The sequence below is a fragment of the Hyperoodon ampullatus genome (assembly GCF_949752795.1).
Source record: "Hyperoodon ampullatus genome assembly, chromosome: 8".
In the NCBI taxonomy this organism is placed as follows: domain Eukaryota; kingdom Metazoa; phylum Chordata; class Mammalia; order Artiodactyla; family Ziphiidae; genus Hyperoodon; species Hyperoodon ampullatus.
This window is the reverse complement of record NC_136921.1, coordinates 10,066,489-10,091,600: the sequence shown is the minus strand read 5'-3', so window position 1 is coordinate 10,091,600 and position 25,112 is coordinate 10,066,489. Positions and strand designations below refer to the sequence as shown.

At 41.7% G+C, this 25,112-nt stretch overlaps 1 protein-coding gene across 1 annotated transcript in view; it reads right to left on the bottom strand.

Annotated features, from left to right (window-relative positions):
- DNER (delta/notch like EGF repeat containing) overlaps nt 1-25,112 on the bottom strand; it is a gene marked incomplete at both ends in the record, with an annotated part of 338,936 nt that overhangs the window by 160,242 nt on the left and 153,582 nt on the right. Inside the window, one exon of the mRNA XM_079710119.1 lies at nt 1,986-2,131. Within this exon, the coding sequence (XP_079566245.1) occupies nt 1,986-2,131 (146 nt within the window). The remainder of the gene's footprint in view (nt 1-1,985; nt 2,132-25,112) is intronic.

The following is a 25,112-nucleotide window of genomic DNA, read 5'->3' as shown; positions in this document are numbered from 1 at the left end:
AAAAGTTTCCCTGGAAGGGTCATCCATTAGAAGAGAAAGCGTGCAAGGAGTCTCAACCACTGTGTCAGCCCAAGATTCTAGAGACAGCCCTCGGTTTTTCACTGAAGACATTTCTCTTTCACCAATATGATCTTTTCAAGGGCTAATCGGGCTGCAGAATTGTTCACTGGGAATATTAAGAATGAATTTGGGCAAGACCCGTGTGCCTCCGCTTTGCAGCCTCACTTGGAGGGTCTGACCTCTTCCACCTTGAGCAGTTGCATTCCTCAGCCTCTCACGTTCACCTCTTCTAGAACCTCCTCATCGGATAAGCTCCCCACTCCTTCCATCTGACATAGCTTGAATCTCCTAATCAGATAAGTTCCCCACTGCTTCCACGTTTTTGTACCCCTCCCTAGCCTTGATGGTCATAGAAGAACACTCAATATCCTTTACTTTGTTTATTTTTGCATAGAATGAGTTGATAAATAAAGCTTCCCCTCAGGGCAGAGAAGAGGCAAGCCCAAGCTGGCCAAGACAGAAGATCTACAGGGCAGGCTTGGCTTGTGAAAGAAATCTCACGCTTCACCTCCTGGCTTCACGCCAATCACTCTCCCTTCCCCCAGGGATTTGGTTGTGGCTTTGGTTTACCCTCGTGCCCCTTTTCAAAGATTTATCAGAAATTATTATCCCTGCTACTTTCTTGAGTTCCTAACCACATTCTGCCTCCTACAGGGGACATCTTACGAGAAAATGGTATATTTAAGCCCCTGCAATATTACATCTAAGATACAGGTTTCCCAAGACAACATGAGCAGTACTTGAAAGTGTCTTCAACAGCCCTTTTGTCCATTAGCCCCAGACCTCTCATGTCTAAGTTCACACCACTGTTACTGCACGTGCTGACATTACCACAAGGAGGTGTCACCAAAGAAAATTTACCTGTGTTACCCTTCAAATTGGTCTAAAATAAACCATGCTCTTTGGGGATTTGGCGAACCCACGTTCACGTAGCGTGAACCTCAATATAAATATGTGTAGAACTGCGGAGAGGGGAATGGAGAAAAAGATGCAGGAGTTGGACATAGCAAGTGGTGAGGCGGATGGGCGTCCCCTAATGGAACAGGGCCCCCGGTAAGGTGCAGAGTGTCCCTGTCTCACCCTGATCAGGTGGAGCCTGGACTCCACCTGCCAAAATTGTTCCAAAGGAACCCTATAGTGATGGAGATTGGCTTCCGGGATGGCTGGTCCTTTCCTGGTCTGACTCCTGGTCCCCGTCACTTGGGACAGGTCCTCAGCCCCTGCTCCCTGCCCACATGACCTCAGCTGCTAAAAAGAAGAGGGGACGAGGCTCAGGTCTTCCAGAGTTGATGGCACTGGTCCACGAAGGCGAAACAGAGTGAGCCAGCCTTCTAGCCCGTACCTCCTCCCCGTTCCTCCTCTTACTTTTCCCTTACTTCTGTAACTCTGCTGTCGGCCCTGGAGACGTGCAAAGTCTAAGGAGGGAATTAGGTCACAACTGGGAAGGAGATGACTCTGTCTTAGCTTTTCTTTCTTCCGCTTCTCAATTCTGCTACCAGATATGATAATACTTCTCACAGAATCCTTACTTTATACCAAAATGAGGAGGTCCAGCACTGCACAAATTTTTTAGTACTTCGTTTAAAAATTATATGGAAGTTTATATATCTATAGGTTGCATACAAATAATTAAAACCAGAAATTCGGGGAGACATTCAGCCAATGCACTTGCTCTCTCCTCCTTCCTCCTTTATATATATATATATATATATATATATATATATATATATATATATATATATACACACACACACACACACACATACACGTATATGTGTAGGTGTGTGTATATTTGTGTGTATATGTGTGTATGTGTCTATGTATATATACGTGTGTGCGTACGTATATATGTGTGTGTATATATATATGTGTGTGTGTGTTTATATGTAAATATATATTTTTAAAGCTCCCAGGTGTCCCCTCACCTCTGATGGCTTCGTGGTGCACCTTCCTCTTCCCGAGCACTCCAAGTCGTCTGCGTGGCTCTCCCTTGGTGCACAGGTGCTGGCCTTCACCACCAGAGTCAAGCGCAAAGCCACGATAGATTTAGTAACAGAATCATTCACAAAACCTAAAAGAAAATGGGACAATAGTAAATGTAAAGCCAACCAACATTCTTCTGACAAGGCTATGACTACAGTTTACACAACATTCAAGTATGGCAAACAAAACAAAATGCAGTAAGTTAAGCCAAGGCATAAAAGCGCATGGTTAGTGGCCATTCGGACCTCAGGCCTTTAAGGTAGGCCACTCTTCCCAAGCATCATGAGGGATGCCGGTCGCCAAGGAAAAGGAGCACCAGGCACTCCGTCATCACCTTAGCTGCTTTGCTTTGCTCCTGTTCCTGCCCTCTGTGGGCCACCCTGTCTCTGAATCCCATCCCTGCATTAGCACCTTAGAATTCTCTCTGCTTTTGAACCCGTCTTTTCCCCCGGCGAGCCACGTGCTTGCATCTCCCTACTCTCTGCCTCCCTGGCTGCTCTGAATAGTCACAAGCACTAAATCGCCCGTACCCACCCTGCTATGGGTCTGCCTGAGCAGCTCAGTGCCCTCAACAGTGGGCATGCAACATGGGTCACATTCTATGTGGGGTTTTTTCATAAATATCTACTTGATCACCAATCTGACTGCGCTGTATCAATTTCAGTTATGTGGTTTTAACCATCTAATAAAACAGGACCAATCATAGTTGAATACTGATCACAAAAGCATTAATGTGTCATATTTGTCACTGAATGAGTTTTATGTCAAGTGCAGCTATTTGTACATAGTTGGTAGCAATAAATATGGAATAAATAATAGTCTCCAACTGGCATGAGGAAATAATACTGTAAGTATTGTGCATCAATGATATAATTATTTCATTAAGAGAGTGTACCTTTTTCTAATAAGAATATTCATTTATTTAGGAATGATTTTTAACTTCAAAATGAACAACTTATAATTAACACCTGCATCACCCAGGAGAAAGACTCCTGCATTACCCAGAAAAGGTGCTTAAGACAAGGGGGTGGAAATGATTCTAGACAGCCATGCCTCTCCAAGCCCCAATTTTCTTTTTTTCTGGGACTCTTTTCACATCAAAAAAGAATGCTTTTTTTTTTTTTTTTTTTTTTTTGCGGTACGCGGGCCTCTCACTGTTGTGGCCTCTCCCGCTGCGGAGCACGGGCTCCAGATGCGCAGGCTCAGCAGCCATGGCTCACGAGCCCAGCCGCTCCGCGGCATGTGGGATCTTCCCAGACCGGGGCACAAACCTGTGTCCCCTGCATCGGCAGGCAGACTCTCAACCACTGCGCCACCAGGGAAGCCCAAGAATGCTTTTTATGATGACAGCTGGACACAAGCAGAAAGTGAGGCTGTCTGGGTAACGGGGCAACATGATCACCCTGCTCCTTGGACCCTAAGGAGCATCCAGGGACAACAAATCTGCAAAGGGCAAAGCACTACATTAGTGCAAGGGATGTTTTTAACAGGCAGAAGATGGGTTCAAAACAGCAGCAGAGGATTTAATCCTGTTCACAAGCATCAAGGTTATGTTGGGAAATTTGTGCAAGTCAGAGTAGAGTGGAGACACATCTCAACTTCAAGTATGAAATTAGGAGCCAAACATCTCTTAGTGTCTCGGTAAAGACAGGCACTGCTGGTCTGACGCGGAGCAGTATTTTACATCCACAGAGAACTAACTGCTTTCTTCCTAGGATTTCCTATTGAAAACTTTATGGTAAATTGGCTTTGGGACAGAATGAAAAGGATGGTTTAGGCAAACACACCTCCTCTGCAGAGTTTTCTACTTCTTGGTCACGGTCCCGCATCACACAGACACCTCAAACCTCCTCCCAGCGCCAGCAAACGCCCTGCTCATTCCAACTCTGTAAACGTTCCCATGGTGCCTCTTTACCTGGAATACACCTCCTTTTCCAGTGATCATAGCTCAGTTCTCATCCTACTCACAAGCCTTTCCCCAATACCCCAGCCCCCTCCCAGCTCGACCATGTCCATCTGCACTCAAGTACGTACTGTTACATACAGGTCCCTGATTATTTTATGTCTTGGACGGTTACGTGTCAAAACACCTTTACTGAAACTTCCTTGAGGGCAAGGGACAAGTCTCAGAGAAGTGGCAAGTAGGAAGTCAGGATACAGGTACACATAGGACCAGAGCAGTAAAGACAAGTCCCAAAGAGGAGTTTCCAGAACGTGCTGTCATCCAACAAGTCCACGTAGAAGAACAGACATCATTAGAATACATAAATTCCAGTTTACTAAAAAAATTCCTTATCAACTTTGATAGAGAAATAGAGCCTGGTACAATGTAGGAGTGCTACCAGAATTCTTATTTTAAAAGACATTTTTACACATAAAATAGTGGAGGTAAAATCAGGTAGTAATTATAAAGGTATTTTTCATCTCTTTGCTCTGTTCTCTAGCTTCACATTAAATTATTTGAAAAACGTATACTATCTGTCTCCTTACTAAGCATTTAGATCACAGAATGCTCTATAATTCTCCAGAAGAGGCCTCTCTCCAAAGGTTATTTTAAAAATTCTTTTCAACTGTTAAATTTACTGAGCCAGTAGAAATTCAATTCAGGTGGCCCTGAACCAAGATGGCAGAGTAGAAGGACGTGTTCTCACTCCCTCTTGTGAGAACACCACAATCACAACTAGCTGCTGGACAATCATCGACAGGAAGACACTGAAACTCACCAAAAAAAGATACCCCACATCCAAAGACAAAGGAGAAGCCACAGTGAGACGGTAGGAGGGGCACAATCACAGTAAAATCAAATCCCATAACTGCTGGGTGGGTGACTCACAGACTGGAGAACACTTATACCACAGAAATCCACCCACTGGAGTGAAGGTTCTGAGCCCCATGTCAGGCTTCCCAACCTGGGGGTCTGGCAATGGGAGGAGGAATTCCTAGAGAATCAGACTTTGAAGAGTAGTGGGATTTGATTGCAGGACTTCGACAGGACTGGGGGAAACAGAGACTCCACTCTTGGAGGGCACACACAAAGTAGTCTGCGCAGCGGGACCCAGGGGAAGGAGCAGTGACCCCAGGGGAGACTGAACCAGACCTACCTGCTAGTGTTGGAGGGTCTCCTGCAGAGGCAGGGGGTGGCTGTCGCTCACCAAGGGGACAAAGACACTGGCAGTAGAAGTTCTGGGAAGTACTCCTTGTTGTGAGCCCTCCCAGAGTCTGTCATTAGCCCCACAAAAGAGCCCAGGTAGGATCCAGTTTTGGGTCCCCTCAGGCCAAACAACCAACAGGGAGGGAACCCAGCCCCACCCATCAGCAGTCAAGCAGATTAAAGTTTTACCGAGCTCTGCTCACCAGAGCAACAGTCAGCTCTGCCCACCACCAGTCCCTCCCATGAGGGAACTTGCACAAGCCTCTTAGACAGCCTCATCCACCAGAGGGCAGACAGCAGAAGCAAGAAGAACTACAATCCTGCAGCCTGTGGAACAAAAACCACATTCACAGAAAGATAGACAAGATGAAAAGGCAGAGGGCTATGAAGCAGATGAAGGAACAAAATAAAACCCCAGAAAAACAACTAAATGAAGTGGAGATAGGCAACCTTCCAGAAAAAGAATTCAGAATAATAATAATGAAGATGATCCAGGACCTCGCAAAAAGAATGGAGGCAAAGACAGAAGATGCAAGAAATGTTTAACAAAGACCTAGAAGAATTCAAGAACAAACAGAGATGAACAATACAATAACTGAAATGACAAATACACTAGAAGGAATCAATAGCAGAATAACTGAGGCAGAAGAATGGATAAGTGACCTGGAAGACAGAATGGTGGAATTCACTGCTGTGGAACAGAACAAAAATAAAGAATGAAAAGAAATGAAGACAGCCTAAGAGACCTCTGGGACAACATTAAATGCAATAACATTTGCATTATAGGGGTCCCAGAAGGAGAAGAGAGAGAGAAGGGACCCGAGAAAATATCTGAAGAGATTATAGTCGAAAACTTCCCTAACATGTGAAAGGAAAGAGCCACCCAAGTCCAGGAAGCACAGTGAGTCCCATACAGGATAAACACGCTGAGACATATAGTAATCAAACTGGCAAAAATTAAAAACAGAAAAATTATTGAAAGCAGTAAGGGAAAAATGACAAATAACATACAAGGGAACTCCCATAAAGCTAACAGCTGATTTCTCAGCAGAAACTCTACAAGCCACAAGGGAGTGGCATGATATACTTAAAGTGATGGAAGGGAAGAAACTACAACCAAGATTACTCTACCCAGCAAGGATCTCATTCAGATTTGATGGAGAAATCAAAAGCTTTACACAAAAGCAAAAGCTAAGAGAATTCAACACCACCAAACCAGCTATACAACAAATGCTAAAGGAACTTCTCTAAGTGGGAAACACAAGAGAAGAAAAGGACCTACAAAAACAAATGCAAAACAATTAAGAAAATGGTCATAGTAACATACATATCAATAATTACCTTAAACGTGAATGGACTAAATGCTCCAACCAAAAGACACAGGTTCACTGAATGGATACAAAAACAAGACCCATATATATGCTGTCTACAAGAGACACACTTCAGACTTAGGGACACATACAGACTGAAAGTGAGGGGATGGAAAAAGATATTCCATGCAAATGGAAATCAAAAGAAAGCTGGAGTAGCAATACTCATATCAGATAAAATAGACTTTAAAATAAAGAATGTTACAAGAGACAAGGAAGGACACCACATAATGATAAAGGGATCAATCCAAGAAGAAGATATAACAACTATAAATATATATGCACCCAACATAGGAGCACCTCAATACCTATGGCAACTGCTGACAGCTATAAAAGAGGAAATTGACAGTAACACAATAATAGTGGGGGACTTTAACACCTCACTTACACCAATGGACAGATCATCCAAAATGAAAAAAAAATAAGGAAAGAGAAGCTTTAAATGACACAATAGATGAGATAGATTTAATTGATATTTATAGGACATTCCATCCAAAAACAGCAGATTACACTTTCTTCTCAAGTGCGCACGGAACATTCTCCAGGATAGATCACATCTTGGGTCACAAATCAAGCCTCAGTAAATTTAAGAAAATTGAAATCATATCAAGTATCTTTTCTGACCACAACACTATGAGATTAGAAATCAATTACAGGGAAAAAAAAAAACACAAACACATGGAGGCTAATCAACACGTTACTAAATAACCAAGAAATCACTGAAGAGATCACTGATGAAATCGAAGAGGAAATCAGAAAATACCTAAAGAAAAATGAAAATGAAAACTCGATGATCCAAAACCTATAGGATGCAGCAAAAGCAGTTCTAAGAGGGAAGTTTATAGCTATGCAAGCCTACCTCAAGAAACAAGAAAAATCTGAAATAAACAATCTAACTTTACACCTAAAGAAACTAGAGAAAGAAGAACAAACAAAACCCAAAGTTAGCAGATGGAAAGAAATCATAAAGATCAGAGCAAAAATAAATGAAATAGAAACAAAGAAAACAATAGCCAAGATCAATAAAACTAAAAGCTGGTTCTTTGAGAAGATAAACAAAACTGATAAACCATTAGCCAGACTCATCAAGAAAAAGAGAGAGAGGACTCAAATCAATAAAATTAGAAATGAAAAAGGAGAAGTTTACAACAGACACCGCAGAAATAAAAAGCATCCTAACACACTACTACAAGCAGCTCTATGCCAATAAAATGGACAACCTGGAAGAAATGGACAAATTCATAGAAAGGTATAACCTTCCAAGACTGAACCAGGAAGAAAGTCTTCCAACAAACAAAAGTCCAGGACAAGATGGCTTCACAGGTGAATTCTATCAAACATTTAGAGAACAGCTAACACCCATCCTTCTCAAAATCTTCCAAAAAATTGCAGAGGAAGGAACATTCCCAAACTCATTCTATGAGGCCACCATCATCCTGATACCAAAACCAGACAAAGATACTACAAAAAAAGAAAATTACAGAGCAATATCACTCATGAATATAGACGCAAAAATCCTCAACAAAATACTAGCAAACAGAATCCAACAGCACATTAAAAGGATCATACACCATGATCAAGTGGGATTTATCCCACGGATGCAAGGATTCTTCAATATATGCAAATCAGTCAATGTGATACACCATATTAACAAATTGAAGAGTAAAATCTATATGATCATCTCAGTAGATGCAGAAAAAGCTTTTGACAAAATTTAACACCCATTTATGATAAAAAGTCTCCAGAAAGTGGGCATAGAGGGAACCTACCTCAACATAATAAAGGCCATATACAACAAACCCACAGCAAACATCATTCTCAATGGTGAAAAACTGAAAGCACTTCCTCTAAGATCAGGAACAAGACAAGGATGTCCACTCTCACCACTATTATTCAACATAGTTTTGGAAGTCCTAGCCACGGCAATCAGAGAAGAAAAAGAAATAAAAGGAATACAAATTGGAAAAGAAGAAGTAAAACTATTTGCAGATGACATGATACTATACATAGAGAATCCTAAAGATGCCACCAGAAAACTACTAGAGCTAATCAATGAATTTGGTAAAGTTGCAGGATACAAAATTAATGCACAGAAATATCTTGCATTCCTATACACTAATGATGAAAACCCTGAAAGAGAAATTAAGGAAACACTTCCATTTACCATTGCAACAAAAAGAATAAAATACCTAGGAATAAACCTACCTAGGGAGACAAAAGACCTGTATGCAGAAAAATATTAGACACTGATGAAAGAAATTAAAGATACCAACAGATGGAGAGATATACCATGTTCTTGGATTGGAAGAATCAATATTGTGAAAATGACTGTACTACCCAAAGCAATCTACAGATTCAATGCAATCCCTATCAAATTACCAATGGCATTTTATACAGACTAGAACAAAAAATCTTAAAATTTGTATGGAGACACAAAAGACCCCGAATAGCCAAAGCAGTCTTGAGGGAAACAAACGGAACTGGAGGAATCAGACTCCCTGACTTCAGACTATACTACAAAGCTACAGTAATCAAGACAATATGGTACTGGCACAAAAACAGAAACATAGATCAATGGAACAAGATAGAAAGCCCAGAGATAAACCCACACACCTATGGTCAACTAATCTATGACAAAGGAGGCAAGGATACACAATGGAGAAAAGACAGTCTCTTCAATAAGTGGTGCTGGGAAAACTGAACAGCTACATGTAAAAGAATGAAATTAGAACACTCCCTAACACTGTACACAATGGATTAGAGACCTAAATGTAAGACTGGACGCTATAAAACTCTTAGATGAAAACATAGGAGGAACACTCTTTGACATAAATCACAGCAAGATCTTTTTTGATCCACCTCCTAGAGTAATGGAAATAAAACCAAAAATAAACAAATGGGACCTAATGAAACTTAAAAGCTTTTGCACAGCAAAGGAAAACATAAACAACATGGAAAGACAACCCTCAGAATGGGAGAAAATATTTGCAAATGAATCAATGGACAAAGGATTAATCTCCAAAATATATAAACAGCTCATGTAGCTCAATATTAAAAAAACAAAAAACCCAATCCAAAAATGGGGTGAAGACCTAAATAGACATTTCTCCAAAGAAGAGATACAGATGGCCAAGAAGCACATGAAAAGCTGCTCAACATCACTAATTATTAGAGAAATGAAAATCAAAACTACAATGAGGTATCACCTCACACCAGTTAGAATGGGAATCATCAGAAAATCTACAAACAACAAATGCTGGAGAGGGTGTGGAGAAAAGGGAACCCTCTTGCACTGTTGATGGGAATGTAAATTGATACACCTACTATGGAGAACAGTATGGAGGTTCCTTAAAAAACTAAAAAGAGAATTACCATATGATCCAGCAATCCCACTATTGGGCATATAACCAGAGAAAACCATAATACAAAAAGACACATGCACCCAATGTTCATTGCAGCACTATTTACAATAGCCAGGTCATGGAAGCAACCTAAATGCCCATCGACAGATGAATGGATAAAGAAGATTTGTTACATATATACAGTGGAATATTACTCAGCCATAAAAAGGAATGAAATTGGGTCATTTGTTGAGACGTGGATGAATCTAGAGACTGTCATACAGACTGAAGGAAGTCAGAAAGAGAAAAACAAATATCGTGGATTAATGCATATATGTGGAACCTAGAAAAATGGTACAGATGAACTGGTTTGCAGGGCAGAAATTGAGACACAGATGTAGAGAAAAAACGTATGGACACCAAGGGGGGAAAGCGGTGGGGGGTTATGGGTGGTGGTGTGATGAACTGGGCGATTGGGATTGACATGTATATCCTGATGTGTATAAAATTGATGACTAATAAGGACCTGCTGTATAAAAAAAAATAAAATAAAATTTAATAATTTTTAAAAAATGCTTAAAACAATAAATTAAAGCCTTCTCCTGATTCAGTCAAAAAGCAAAATTCAATTGAATGAGCAGTTTAAAATATGCAAAATATAGTTTTCTAAATAGTTCGCTTCCATTTCCTCAAAGAACATTTCCTGTGCTCAGTTCTACAAACCTGGCACTGTATTAGATTCTAAGGTTACAGAGAGAAGTCACCTTTGGTTTGTGCCACTCCAAACTTTGGTCAAGAGCAGTGGTCCTTAACTAGTTTAGAAACCAGAAGCTTTATATTTTTTCAGGGGCTTTTTCCAAGTACATATTTCCAGGTTACAACATAAGTGATTCAGTGTCAATGGTCTTGGCTGGGCCCCTGGAGGCATGTTATTTATTTTTTTTAATTTTTGTAAATAAGGTTTTATTAGAATATAGTCTATTCATTTATGTACATATTGTCTGGACTTCTTTTGCACTGTGACTGAGTTGAGTAGTTGTAACAAAGACTGGATGGTCCACAAAGTCTAAAATATTTACTACCTGGAGCCACACTGAAAAGATCTGTGACCACCGTGGTAGGCAGTGGGCATACATGGAGAAAAGATGCATGTCATATATGTCCTCTTGGAATTTACAGTCCAGCAGGGAAAACCAGAAGATAAAGTGAGCGATATAGTTATCTGGGTCAGGAGCATCTGACCTAGCCAAAGGAGAGCAAGAAAGGCTTTCTAGGGAAAGCGTGGTGAAGCTGAGTTTCAAAGGATATGTGGAAACTCATCAGGCAAAGGAAAGGGGAGAATAGTGTCACAATCAGAGGAAATAACTTTACATATGTATGTATGTATGTATGTATGTGTGTGTATGTGTGCATGTATGTATGTAACATAATTTCTCTCAGTACTTGGTGTTGTCCTCAGTACATTCTGGTTTTCAATGTAGTTGACTATCCAATAATTATTGCTTAAAAGCCCTTGACTCTGAATCTTCAGGGCAGAAACCTTCAGCTCACTCCCTTCCAGGGGTCCCCCATTGCACAGTGAGCCCTAGTTCTAGAAGTGATTCGAGATGCCTCAGGGTAGCAGTGGGAACACTTCGTTTCAGCACGTGAAACACTCCATGTTAAGACAGTAAACAGGTGACTTCCCTGGTGATCCAGTGGTAAGGAATCTGCCTTCCAATGTAGGGGACACGGGTTTGATCCCTGGTCGGGGAACTAAGATCCCACATGGTGCAGGGCAACTAAGCCTGTGGGCCACAACTAGAGAGAGAAAAAAGCTCACACACCACAACTAGAGACAAGCCTGCGCACCATAAGGAAAGATCCCACATGCCTCAACAAAGACCCCGAGTGCCGCAACTAAGACCCCATGCAGCCAAAAACACACAAAAAAAGACACTAAACAAATTTCTTCCTGAAAGCCCAATATACAGTTTGGGAGTTTAGGCATATTATTTTAAAAGACTCCTTAAGTAATTCAGACACGTGCTTCCACTTAAGAACCACTGGTCCGATAGAAAAACAAATCTAAGCCACAGAAGTAATGTTCTTGTTAAGGTAACGATCACCTTGAATTAGAGGCACATGAGCCTCTGAAAGCACACTGTGCCCATCTATTTTTGAAAGTCTAGGCCACTCTGTGATATTTAGGTGATATTCATATTCCCTCACTCATCATAAGTCTCTGAAGTTCTTGGAGACAACTTTGATGAAAGTTTCTACATTAGCTTTATTTGCTTAATAAGACTGAGTATGTGGGTCCTAAAATCCCTTAGTAAACTCTTAAAGAAATCAATCTTTACAGCAGTGTATCATGCATTACTACATAATTTCTGATTATGTCACCTAATCCCCCCAAATGAGTCAACAGCATAATAAGCATGTTATCTGCAGCAGTACTCCGTTCACATGAGGAGCACGGTGCGTGGTGGCTCCTTCCAGGTATAAGTGTAATTTCAGTAAGTTGTTTGCACCTCCCTTTGATCATGTCTAAGGGAAAAATGCTTGGAGCTCCTCCTAATGAAAAGTGATCCTGTCCATTTTAACTGTCCTCAAACTGCAGCTGGGTTGGAGCAAAGTAGCCCACAGGAAAGCCCTCATGCCAAGAGCAGGAACTGTGCTCTTTACAAAGCAGCAGCAGGAGGAATCTGAAATAAAACAGAATTCATTTTTTTTTTAAAAAAAGAAGTTCTTTGGGGCTTTATGGGTGATCATTTGAGGGTTGTTGAAAAGCCAGTGTGATTTCTTTGACTCAGCCCTCAAAATGGTGGCACTTCTAACACGCTTATAGGAAATGCCAAGGAAATGGTCACAGTTTTTTTTCTCTTCCTTAATGGTATGAAATCAATATATGTAACATAATTCCTGAGACAGGCCTGAATAAAAAGGCTTGTCCTCATTCAGAATTCCAAGAATTCCAAGAACCACAGAACCATAACCAGCTGATTAACTGAAGACAAAAACCAGTAAAGTCAGAGGGAGGGTGACACCCCAGTTCTGTTCACAGAGCTATTAGAGAATGAGCTCTTGTCAACACCTGCACTTTCTGTGGCCTTTTCAAAAACTAAAGAACTGATGCCACATAGGAGGCTATGAAGTTGCTCCAGCAAAAGCATGGTTTAAATTATAAGCAAGAAAGGGGAATAGATAGAGGAGACATATAAAAGGGAAAGGGAAATAGAAAGAAGGAAGGAGGGAGGGACGGAGGAAGGAAGATTGAAAAAGAAAACCAAAGCGTGAGATAGAAACTGCATGAGACAGAAGAAAAGGAGACACTGATACAGAAAGACAAGGAAAGCAGAAATGGAGAAAAGAAAATGAAGGCTGTCCAGCAGAAGTTTCAGGGGTTCTCCCACCTTTCTTTATGGAAGGACATTTCATCATCTTCTCATGTTCATGCCCTTAGATTCCTCATTCCAACCACAACACGTGTAAAATGAGAGTTCTCTGAAACAGTTCATGGATAAACAATTGTTTGAATCATAACTGTGTTCAGTCCAAGTCTATGATTCTGATTATGAGGTCAAAATACTGAGTCCCTCTAAGTGGAGAGACTGTGCATTCTGTGTGCATAACCCAGCTGTGGGGGGATGGGGCGGGATGGAGGGCCACCCAGGACAGAGGGAGAGCTGAGCTCACTCAGCAGACGATGACTGAGCTCCAGGTAGCAAGCAGCGTTTAGGTTGGGTCCTGAAGGCTGCAAAAGAGCCAGTGAAGAGAGCTGAGGACATCAGCGTGTCAGATGGATGAGGTCAGTGTGTCAGATGGATGAGAAGGTCAGTGTGTCAAGGGCCAGCACCCAGATGAGGACAGAGAGGCAGGAGGGGCCAGATTAGAGGGGGTCTCGTGACCCTTAGGGCAACGGGAATCCACTAAAGAGTGTGGAAAACACAGGACTAATGCTTTTTCAAAGATCACGTTTTGGAGGAAGAACCAAGAAGACTTTCGTAAGGATTGGATGAGGGAAAAGAAGGAATCATACATAGTGTGGCAACCTCGTGTGCAGTGGTGCTGGAAAGTGACCAGGATGTCCGCCGTGGGCAGGTTAAGTCGCAGATTCTGATGAGATGCGCCCCTCCACACGCACGCAAATGGAGCAGCCAAGTTGGTGGTTCAACATAGGACATGGGTAGTTAAGAACATCAGGGCTGAAGATTGAAATCTGGGCCTCATCTGAATCTGGGGGGTTCTACACCATTGGGACAAAAGTGCACTCTTAGAGAAGAGAGAGAAAGACCAGAGCCCAGAACCAAGCTTTACAGGCCAATATTCACAGAATAAACTTAGTGTTATATCGATAAATAGAGATTACACCAGACCAGAATCATACTAGAAAATTTAACTAAAAACAAATATGACTTTTCCTTAGTAGCCTCGATTAAGAAAAGATTTCTGGGCTTCCCTGGTAGTGCAGTGGTTGAGAATCTGCCTGCCAATGCAGGGGACACGGGTTCGAGCCCTGGTCTGGGAGGATCCCACATGCCGCGGAGCAACTGGGCTTGTGAGCCACAACTACTGAGCCTGCACGTCTGGAGCCTGTGCTCCGTAAATGAGAGGCCGCGACAGTGAGAGGCCCGCACACCACGATGAAGAGTGGCCCCCGCTTGCCGCAACTAGAGAAAGCCCTCCCACAGAAACGAAGACCCAACACGGCAAAAATAAATAAGTAAATTAATAAACTCCTACCCCCAACATCTTCTTTAAAAAAGAAAAAGAAAAGAAAAGATTTCTACACCATGAAGGAGATAAAGAACCACAAGGAGGAGACTGCGGTCCATGACAAAGAAAAATGTCTCAAGGACACCATTCAGCTCAAGGTTCAGAGGCTGGGAAAGGAAGGGAAAGAGGAGGGAGGGAGGGAGGGAGGGAGGGAGGGAGGGGAAAAAGATAACACTGCACTTGAAAGGTCCACTTCTACTCACTACACAGCTGAGTGATTTCCCTAACGAGTTTTAAAACAATAACGAAGGAAAACTCTCTCCAAAGATTATCCTGGGATCTGTTAACGCCCTCAAGTAACTAGTTACGGTGACAAATAAAGGCTGGGTTTCCTTCTCTGCACGTCCCCACTGCCCCCAACTCTTGCACGGACACACACAAACACTCTCTCCCGCCCTCGGGCCCACACTGTGCTCATTAACACGGTAATAAAATGTTCTGCCATCATTACAGTCCTTTTAGAACAGCGACTTCACCAAACTCACTCCCTTGGTGCCAACGAGAAGTAGGGAGCAACCGAAAGGGGACCCTGTCATTACCTTTGGGATGGACTGGTCCAGTATCCATTAGAGACCGCAAGAGGGCTGGCTCCTGGCCATTAACTGTTCATCTTACCACTTGGCTTCTTCAATATTAAGACCAAAGAGTCTTAAATGGACTTAGTAGTTAAGGTCTCATTGGGATTAAGAACCAGCGAGATTTGCGTTTCTTACTTCAGTGGTTTGGCTAAAGACCGTTTTCTTTCCTGGTAAAGGGAATGCATACGTCCAAAATAAAAACTCTGACCATTGGAACCAGACTGCTGAGTTTTCCTTTTAAGACTTGGCGAGTCATTTGGCACAAAACTATAACCTATAAAAACTGTTCACAGTCCAGGAAGTTCCATGGCTGGCACCAGCTAGGCATGAAAGGTTTAAATTATCACAGATCCAGCTCCAGCTGGAGACCCAGGGCTTTTGCATTAACTTGGGCATTGGGAAGGCAAACACCTCCAATTCCCACAATTCGATTCGCAGAAGCAGGGATAAGATGGCATCTCTGCGCCAACTCTTTAGGAAGGTGGGATGGAGGTTAGTGCAAAGCTTAATAAGCCGGTCAGGATCCCCATGGATTTGTGACTCAATACCTGGGGGTTGGGAAGCAAAACCTGAGAAATAAATCATCTTTTGACAGTATCTGGCCAAAGGCAAAAAGAGAGCTTGATGCAGGGTACAAACTTGAACCTAGAGCAAATCCAGGGCAGCGTGATGCTAAAACAAGGCTTACTAATACACCTCCTGCTATAGGAACACAGCTGTCCTTCCACTGCACGTATGCGGAATGCAGTCAGACCACAAGTTAAGGGGGAAAAGTGAAGGAACACTAAAGAGCTGTCACTACACCCAAGTACAATTACAATGATGCTTCATTCGCTGGAGAACCTGCCTGGCCACACTCACCATCTTAGACCTCACCCAAGCTCTTTCTACCTTTTCTCAACAAAGCTTTCTTTGGATTTCCTTGTAAAAGTCTGCATTCTGTTGTTGTTCATTTGCTTGTTTGCTTGCTTTGAAGCTTTGTTGTTTACAGCAGTAAATTGTTTTTTGGAAAATTCACCTGTCCAGAAACTCTCATGTTCTGTGGGTTCTTAAGTAAGGTATGGCCAAAAATGCTTTCAGAATTCGAGACACAATAGCACATAACAGCAACGATCCAACTGCAATACTTTTACCATTGCCACTCAGTTAAATCATCAGGTAGACTGCACCGAGCCAGATGACTAGGAAAAGTATATATTAAGTAATATCATTTGCTCTAAAGGGAAAAAGAAATTGTAAAGATAATGGGAACATACTATAGAAAAAAATACATACAATCAGCTTGCTATTCCCTGAAGAGTGATCGGTTTATGCTCCACAATCTGTCAGATAGAGCAGCCCTCAACAACTACTTCCCAACTTTGCCAATATCTCAGCAGCCCCCTCTCTCTATCTATCCTGCAGAGAAAACTGAAAATTCAATATGAAACACAGGCTGAAAAAATGAACACAAAGGTTTAAGAGTTCTTAGGTTGACATTCTATACTTTTCCAAAACAAGTATCTATTCCCACAGTAAAGGGTTACTAGCCCAGAGTGCTATATTTTTGTTTAATTTTTTCGAGATAGTCACCCTACCACACTCCTTTTTCCACTAAAATTAAACTAAATTATTTGTCCTGAGTAAGACCTGAGTACCTGAACCGTGGGAGGTTGCCTACTGTTATCCATTCTCCCCATACTCCTTTAATAACAGAATTGGGAGCTTTTGCTGGGAACAACTGGGTCACCCAGCCTCTCCTCAGTGACTTGGGGAGAGGATGCGCCGCACTTCTGTTATACATTTAAGAAGACAAAGCAAGTGCTCTTTTTAGCCTTTCCCCCTTCCCAGTGGCTGATATGCCACTGAGGCAGCCAGGGCAGCAGGTCTGAATCCAGAGATGGGATCTGTGTGCTGCCCTCCATCCTGGACCAGCAACCTCTAGATTGAAACATGGAAACGGAGCAAGACCCTATGGTCCTTTCACACCATGTCCCCCGCCTGCATTTTGTCTGTAGAAAAACTTTAGCCAAAAAACAAGTTTATTCAGAGAAGTGAGAAAATGCATAAGCAAAGGAAAACCGTCAAACAAGACCAAATAACAATAGTTTAGTCATTAAGCAAAGTCAAGGACCTTAAGTTCCTCTTCAAGGGCTATAGATAATATTCTGAGCCACATCCTCTGAGCTGTCTTATAGATACTGAAAGCCCCACCAGGTGGAAGAAGTTAACCACGTGATGATCAGGATGTAGCCACGACATAAGCTGCCACAATTCCGAGAACTGGCTTCAAAGAAATGGGAACAAACCGACTCCAGAACTGAAGATTAACTGTCCTTAAAACAATCAAGATGACGCCGATCAGACCACCGCATGACCAATTTCAAGATGATGGTCAGAGCTGACTGTGCTGTTTCTGCATGTAGCCCCCTCCCTCCCTCTGCCTGTACACCCCTGAAACTCCCCTTTAAAAGCTCTTGCCCCTGATTGTCAGTGGGGAGTCCACCACCACCACCCGCCACCCCCGCTGTGGCCGGCCTCCAAAATAATGCAAACTTTCCTTTCCACCAACCTTGCCTTTTTATTGGCTTTAGAGCAGCAAGCAACCTGACCCCACTTTCTGTAACAACATGAGCGAGAAATTAACATGTAACTCGTTTAAGCCACTGTATCCGCTGTCTCTCCATTACAACAGCTTAGACTGCACCTTGACCAACACAGGCCTGCAAAGGAACCACATCAAACTCCTTCCCCTGTGCTGCATCCCCCCCACCCCTACCACTTGACTCAGAAGGAATCACCATTTAGCTACAACTTAGTGTTCCAAACTGACAACATGCTAACTCCATCACTTCCCCCCTCCCTCCTCTTCCTTAATATTTACAAGGCAGGGTTGGCCATCAAAGTGGCTCAGCTTATATCAGACACAGGAAGAGTAGGAGGGAATTGAGCACCAGTTTAGGAAAAAATACTTAATATTATTCCTTTTATCACACAGGGATATTATAAATATATATATTAACAGATGAGGTATTCTAGAATTGGATTTTAACATTTTATGTACTCTGTATATAGTATATGTTTCACATTACAGAAGTGGGTAATTGTCCACCATATCCATCCATTAATTCCAAGTGAATGCCCCCTGATTAGCGGCTTTACAGTAAATACTAAAACGAGTAACCATGTGCTGACATGAGGGTAATGGGAGATTACACCAGGCTCTACCACCAGGTGGTCTGAGTTTTTACCAGCTCTGTGACTTTGGGAGAGATATTTACATCCTTCATGCCTTGGATTCCTTCTCCCTGAAATAGAGATGATAACACTACCTATTTTTTACCATGGTTGTTATGATTAAAGATCTTAACATGGGCAAAGGTTTTAATACAGTGAAGCCTATGATAAGGACCCTATAAATCATTATAATGATCATCATCCCCACCACTGTCTCAGTTAGCTTGGGCTGCTATAGCAGAATACCATAAGCTGGGTGACTTAAACAATGAATATTTATTTCTTACAGTTCTGGAGGCTACAAGTCTGAGATCAGGGTGCCCGCATGGTCAGGTTCTTGGGGAAAACACCTCTTCCTGGTTTACAGATAGCTGCCTTTTCTCTGTACACTCACGTGGTGGAGACAAAGCGCTGGTCCCTTCATCTCCTTATCAAGGCACTAATCTTACAATGAGGGCTCCATCATCATGCCTCAATCTAACTCTAATCACCTCCCAAAGGCGTCACTTCCAAATACCACTTACTGGGGATGAGGGTTTCAACATATAAATTTGGGAGAAGATGGACACAAATATTCAGTCCCTAGCAATCAACATCACCATCATCACTACCATTATCACCATCATCATCATCGTTATCATCACTTCCGTCATCACCATCACCACCAACAACGCCACTATCATCATCAACACCATCATCACTACCATCACCATCACCACCACCACCATCATTATCATCATTACCATCATCATCACTATCATCCACAGCAATACCGACAAACGACATCTATTTAAAGTTGGGTCCTGAATGAAACTTAGACTTGTGTAGGTCTGAAAAAAAGGCTCTGGGAAAGTATGTCCCCTGAGAAAACAGCAGAGCCAAGATGCAAGCAAGAAAGTCATTTAGAGAGTCGAAACTCTGAAATAAATTTTTATTTAATTATTGCTACTTTTAAAAATTATAGCTAGAATTTTAAGATAATGTCCAAATAAAAGTACCTTCATAATAATGTGACTTAGGTTATCTGCCATTTTGAATAATTCATGCCTAGGTTCTATTTTAAAAAGCTAAGCTCTAGGCTTTATTTAAAGTTGTAAAATATATATATATATATATTTTATATATACACACACATATATATGGGTGAATAAATGAGGTATAGCTACAATTTATAGGATTAAAAGACATTTTTTTAAAAAGTATAACCAGCAATAATACAAGAGACACTGGCCAATACTATGGCATAATGGTATAAAATATTCAAATTATAAAATCCTCTTTTGAAGCAAAATTTACAAATAAGCCTGTCAAATCTCTCTATGTGCCTATTTTGGGCATTAAGTAATCTCCATTTGGAAAAAAATATTCTCATTGCATATGAAAACCACTTCCTAATTGGACACATTTTTAAATTCCAGTTCCTGAATACCCATTGGTAGAACATGAAAAGTCATTTGTGTTTTCCTTTGAAATTCTGTTGGCTCACACAGAATATACAACTGAAATTCCTCATTTATTTAATCTCTTTTTCAATGTCTATCTGATCACCCTTTCATAATCAGTTAGAATTACATCACTTAATCTTCCATTAGTACACTTTCAACTCATCAACTACTAGTAAATCAATTGCTAAATTACTGTAGAATTCATATACAATGAATGTCCGTCATGTCCAGTCATTAATACCCAATGAATGCATCCTGATTAATGACATTACCATGAATGCCAAAATAATTAATCACTTCTCTGTGTTGATGTGAGGGTAATGGGAGATTATAAATGCACAGCTAATTGGGGTTGCAGATGACTTTATAACATTAGGAAGCCAAGGGATAGGGCCTTCAGAGGAGCTAACATGAAAAGCTGTTGATTGATGTGTTTACCTTCTTGGCTGCTGTGAGCACGATCTTGCGATTGCCTTTGTTCTATTACATCTCTTTGCTCCTCTTTGATTCAAAACCCCACATTTAAGTGGCCACCGACAAGACTACCTGGTAACTTCAAGGTCATATGGAAGATGTGACCTGAATTTACAAGTGTTTGGTGAGATTTCTAATTTGAGATGCATTTGCTTCTTGAATTATGCACAACAACTTTATGTTTCTGTGTGGGTATTTATTGCACTAAAAATAGAATGAGCCAGTGTATTTCAATAATGCCCCAATGTATGCCATGATTTGAGGGAAAAAAAAAAAATTGGGAGGTATGGAGAGGTTGACTCCAATTCAGCCTGTCTGGCTGGGCTATTTCTAGCTCCTATTAGCATTTTCATCACAGGAAGAGTCACAGCACCTGTCCTCAAGATGCTCAGAGGCAGCCTTCCCTACCTGCTTCATTTTCAGGAGCTCCGAGAAGGTCTCCACGACTAGGGCCCTCTCCTATCTGGCTCACAAACCCATGGAATCAGAATTACCCACAGAGTTTATTTAATAAACTGTTATTTCTGCTCCACCCTGACCCAGTGAAGCAGAATCTCTGGGGATGTGGCCACAGATGCCTGTGGGTTTACCACTCCCCCAGATGTCTGACTGCCAGGTATGGAAGCTGCTGTCTTAAGAATGACTTCTTTTCTGCCAAGTTAAAATGCACGTATTTCAGTAGGGACCTTATGCGGATGAATGTGTTTATCAGCTCCTTCCCTTCAACAGCTCCTCAGGGCCACTAGGATCTTCACGCCGTCTCCAGAGCCCAGCATGTGAGGCCATTTGACCCAGCCTCCGTCTCCACCACATCTCCCCCTCTCTCCCCCTTGCTCTCCGAGCTCCAGCTTTGTGGCCTTGCTGCAGTTCCTCTGAGGCTATGCATTCTCTCCAGCCACAGGGCCTTTGCACATGCAGTTCCAGCTTTCTGCCTGGAAATGTTTTCTCACTGCCTCATTAATAACTCAGCCAAGTCATTTTCCTTTAAGGCAGCGATCCCCACTGCCCCAAGGTTAGGTCAGATTTTTATTATCTACTACCGTCACAGCATGTGTGCTTATCACAGTTGTCATTTCCTACTTATTTGTAGAATTATTTCCTTATTACTTGTCACCCCATTAACACATAAAATTCACGAGAGCCGAGATTTTTGTTTGTTTTGTTCATTGCTCTATTGCCAGTGCGAAGCAGGTAGCTAACTCAGTAGGTACTCAATAAATATTCTGGGGAGGAAAGAAAGGGGGGAAGGGAGGACAAGCAAGCTGAGTGTGGTGCCAGCTAATACTGGACACAAGAGGGACAAAGGAGAGAAGAGGAACAAAGAAAAGAAAGCTGGTAGTGACGGAGACCAACTTCCCTGATCTCCTGCTCTATAGCTCACAGCCTCCGTGGATGCAGTAATCAATAACAGCGCTGACCATGGAGCTGAGTGGCTTTAATCTCAGCCAGTAGCTGCATGAACACAGAGCCCCAAACCAATTTAGGAGGCAAGCCTTATGCTAAACCATTCCCTACTCCAGACTACAAACAATACCACCAATCATCCTGCTTCGGGGTCTTACCAAGAAAGAATGAATTACAGATTCTCCCAGTTCCCAATCAACTCTCTTCAGAAATTAAATTCTTTTTTTTCTTTGAGATGATCATATGATTTTATTTTATAGTCTAGTGATACAGATTTTGGATTTTGAATGTTGAACTGGCTTTGCATTTCTGGGGTCAACCTAACTTGCTTATAATTTTTGAATTTGATTTGCTAAAATTTTTTTTTTTTGCTCTTTTTTTTTTGTTAGTTTCTGATTTATAACAAAATGAATCAGTTATACATATACATATGTTCCCATATCCCCTCCCTCTTGCGTCTCCCTCCCACCCTCCCTATCCCACCCCTCCAGGCGGTCACAAAGCACCGAGCTGATCTCCCTGTGCTATGCGGCTGCTTTCCACTAGCTATCTACCTTACGTTTGGTAGTGTATATATGTCCATGCCTCTCTTTCGCTTTGTCACAGCTTTAGTTCAATGTTACCATCAGCTCAGTGGGTTGAAAAGGGTTTCCTTTATCTGTCCCAGACAGATTTTATTTACGCTTCAGTCTTTACAAAAGTCCTGGGAATACTATCCCATCATCGATTCTTTCTGTAGCAGTCAATGTAGCAAATTAAAAATTCTCTCCGTCTCCCTTACAACCTTTACTGTTCGAAATCCCAATCTAACTGTGTTTGGACAGGCTGCCTTCACTACTGGAAAATCTAACAGGAACTGCAGTATGTAAGGCAGAGGTCCAACACAAAACAAAACAAAACGGACCTTTGTTCATCTGTTTCCATCCGAAACAAAGAAAGGATGATTGGACAGATCACATGGGCCTCCGTCTTCTCGAGCTGCCACTTCTAACGCTGAGTGTAGGCCCGCCCTGGTTGAGGGGCTGCCTGCCACCACAGGAGGAGACCCAGCTCCCCGGTGTGAAATTCAAGCTTTTGGAATCAGGCTTGTTTGCAGAAGCCAATCACACTTTCATATTCTAAAGGAAATGCTTCTTAAAATAAAAACTATCAGCTTAATACAAAATTAATTCATTAATTTGCTGATTGTTTTGCATTCATGAATGTTATTCTCCATGTAAATACTAGCATTATTTCCAATTCTAAAAACTGTTTCTTTCCAAACTAACTGCTCAGTATAATGGGTCCCCCCATGCTCCCTCCCACTTGCTCCAAGCTGTATACCTTTTTATAGTTATCCACCTATCAAGTCCCTTAAACCACATATGTGCATATACACATCTTTGCATCTCTGTATGGGTGCATCTATGTACAAATGCGCATCTGTATATGTGTATATACACAAATGAGCATCCGTGTGTGTGCACATGCAACCACGTGTGTCTTATACATACCTATGTGCACCTCTGTGTGTACATATGTATGATGGATGGACGTAGGGGTCTGTGCATCTACATATCTCAACAATGTATTCTTTTTTTTTTTAATATGTATGTATGTATTTATTTATTTATTTTGGCTGCACTGGGTCTTAGTTGCAACATGCAGGCTTCTTAGTTGCGGCATTCATGCGGGATCTAGCTCCCCGACCAGGGATTGAACCCGGGCTCCCTGCATTGGGAGCACGGAGTCTCACCCACTGGACCACCAGGGAAGTCCCTCAACAACGTAGTTTATAAAATAAGATCACATGCACAAAATCTAAAACAAGCCCAAACCAAATGTTTCCGAGGGCCGTCTTTCCCTTGCAGGAGGTCTGTCTGATTAAATCTCCAGGACAGCTGATTTTGACCCTTCATCTTCACCACCAAAAGTTACTCCAGTTTTCACCATATTATCCCACCACCACTGTCACAACCTGCACTTCTCCTGCTGAAAAACTTGTTCACCACTGCCTACAAGCTAAATACAAACCCCTTAGCACAGCATGCAACCTCCTTCACTGTCTAGCTTATGCATCCTATCCGTTTCCTAATTTTCCATGCTTTATTTTTTTAAATCTGCTGCTCCAGCCAAATTGATCTGTTACTTTGAAACACATGCATCCTCCCTTGCACATCATTGTTCACACCACTTTTCTTATCCCGAATGTCTTTCCCTCTCAAACTGACTCCCGAGTTCAAGGCCAAGCTCAAGATATACCTCAAGTCTAAAGCTGAACTTTCCCCTTAGTGATGACTCTGCCATTCTGCATTCATGTAGCCCTTACACTGACTGTATACTTCATCTGATAAATTTAATATACACTCCTTTATCTTCTCATTTGTCTCTTTATGGGGAACATCATCTCAAAATCATTAATGTCTAGCAGGAGAAACAATGACGTATTATGTGGATATTTACAATCTTTCTCTTACTTCCATTTCTCATGGGGAAGGACTCTTACTTCTTGGGTCAGTTCCCAGGCAAGTTCTTTGTAGTGAGAACCTAGGTAATGGGCAAGACAGAGAGAAGAAGTAAAAACAAGCAGGGAAGCTACACTGATACACAAAATAAAGAGATGCAATAACAGGAAGAGAAAGGAGGAAAAGCCTCAAAGGCTGGGTGTTGGGCTGAGGTTCTGGGGAGCAGACGTTGAGAGTGGGAGAGAGAATTTCACAAAGCAAGTGCCAAACACACGGAGACTGTTAAGAGAGCAGAGAGGAGGAGACAAGATTGATAAGATTTTTGCTGCACAACAGAAATGCATTTTCCCCACTCCTATTCATATTCCCTCAAAAAGATGAATGAAGATTTAAAGTGTTTTTAATTCATTTTTTGGCTACTGGATTTTGTTTATTCGAATGTAACTCTATGAACAAGACTGAGTCACAGGATGACAAAATCTATCTGGGTTACATAATGAGTATGGAGTATGTCCTGCTTGCCTGGAGGCTAAAACCCCTCAAAGCCAGGAGTTGGGATCTTCTATATCTTTGTATTCACTGTCCTGAACACTGTGTCCTACACATGGTAATTAATCAATAAATAGTTGTTGATGATAAACAGGGCTGTGGATAAATGCACAGATGATGCAGATCCTGTTTTTTAACATGGTCATGTTCTAGAGGCTGTCGTCTGTTATTAGTGATGCAGCCAAACAGTATTTGTCAGTGTATTTATTTAAGGAGATTTTCCATTTGCCTACCAAGCAAATATAACTTTTGTAGGTCAAACTCACAATTACAGCATTAAAACAGGACAGCCAAGAGAGCATTGTACTTGTTAAGGATGTATGTGAATACCAAAAATAT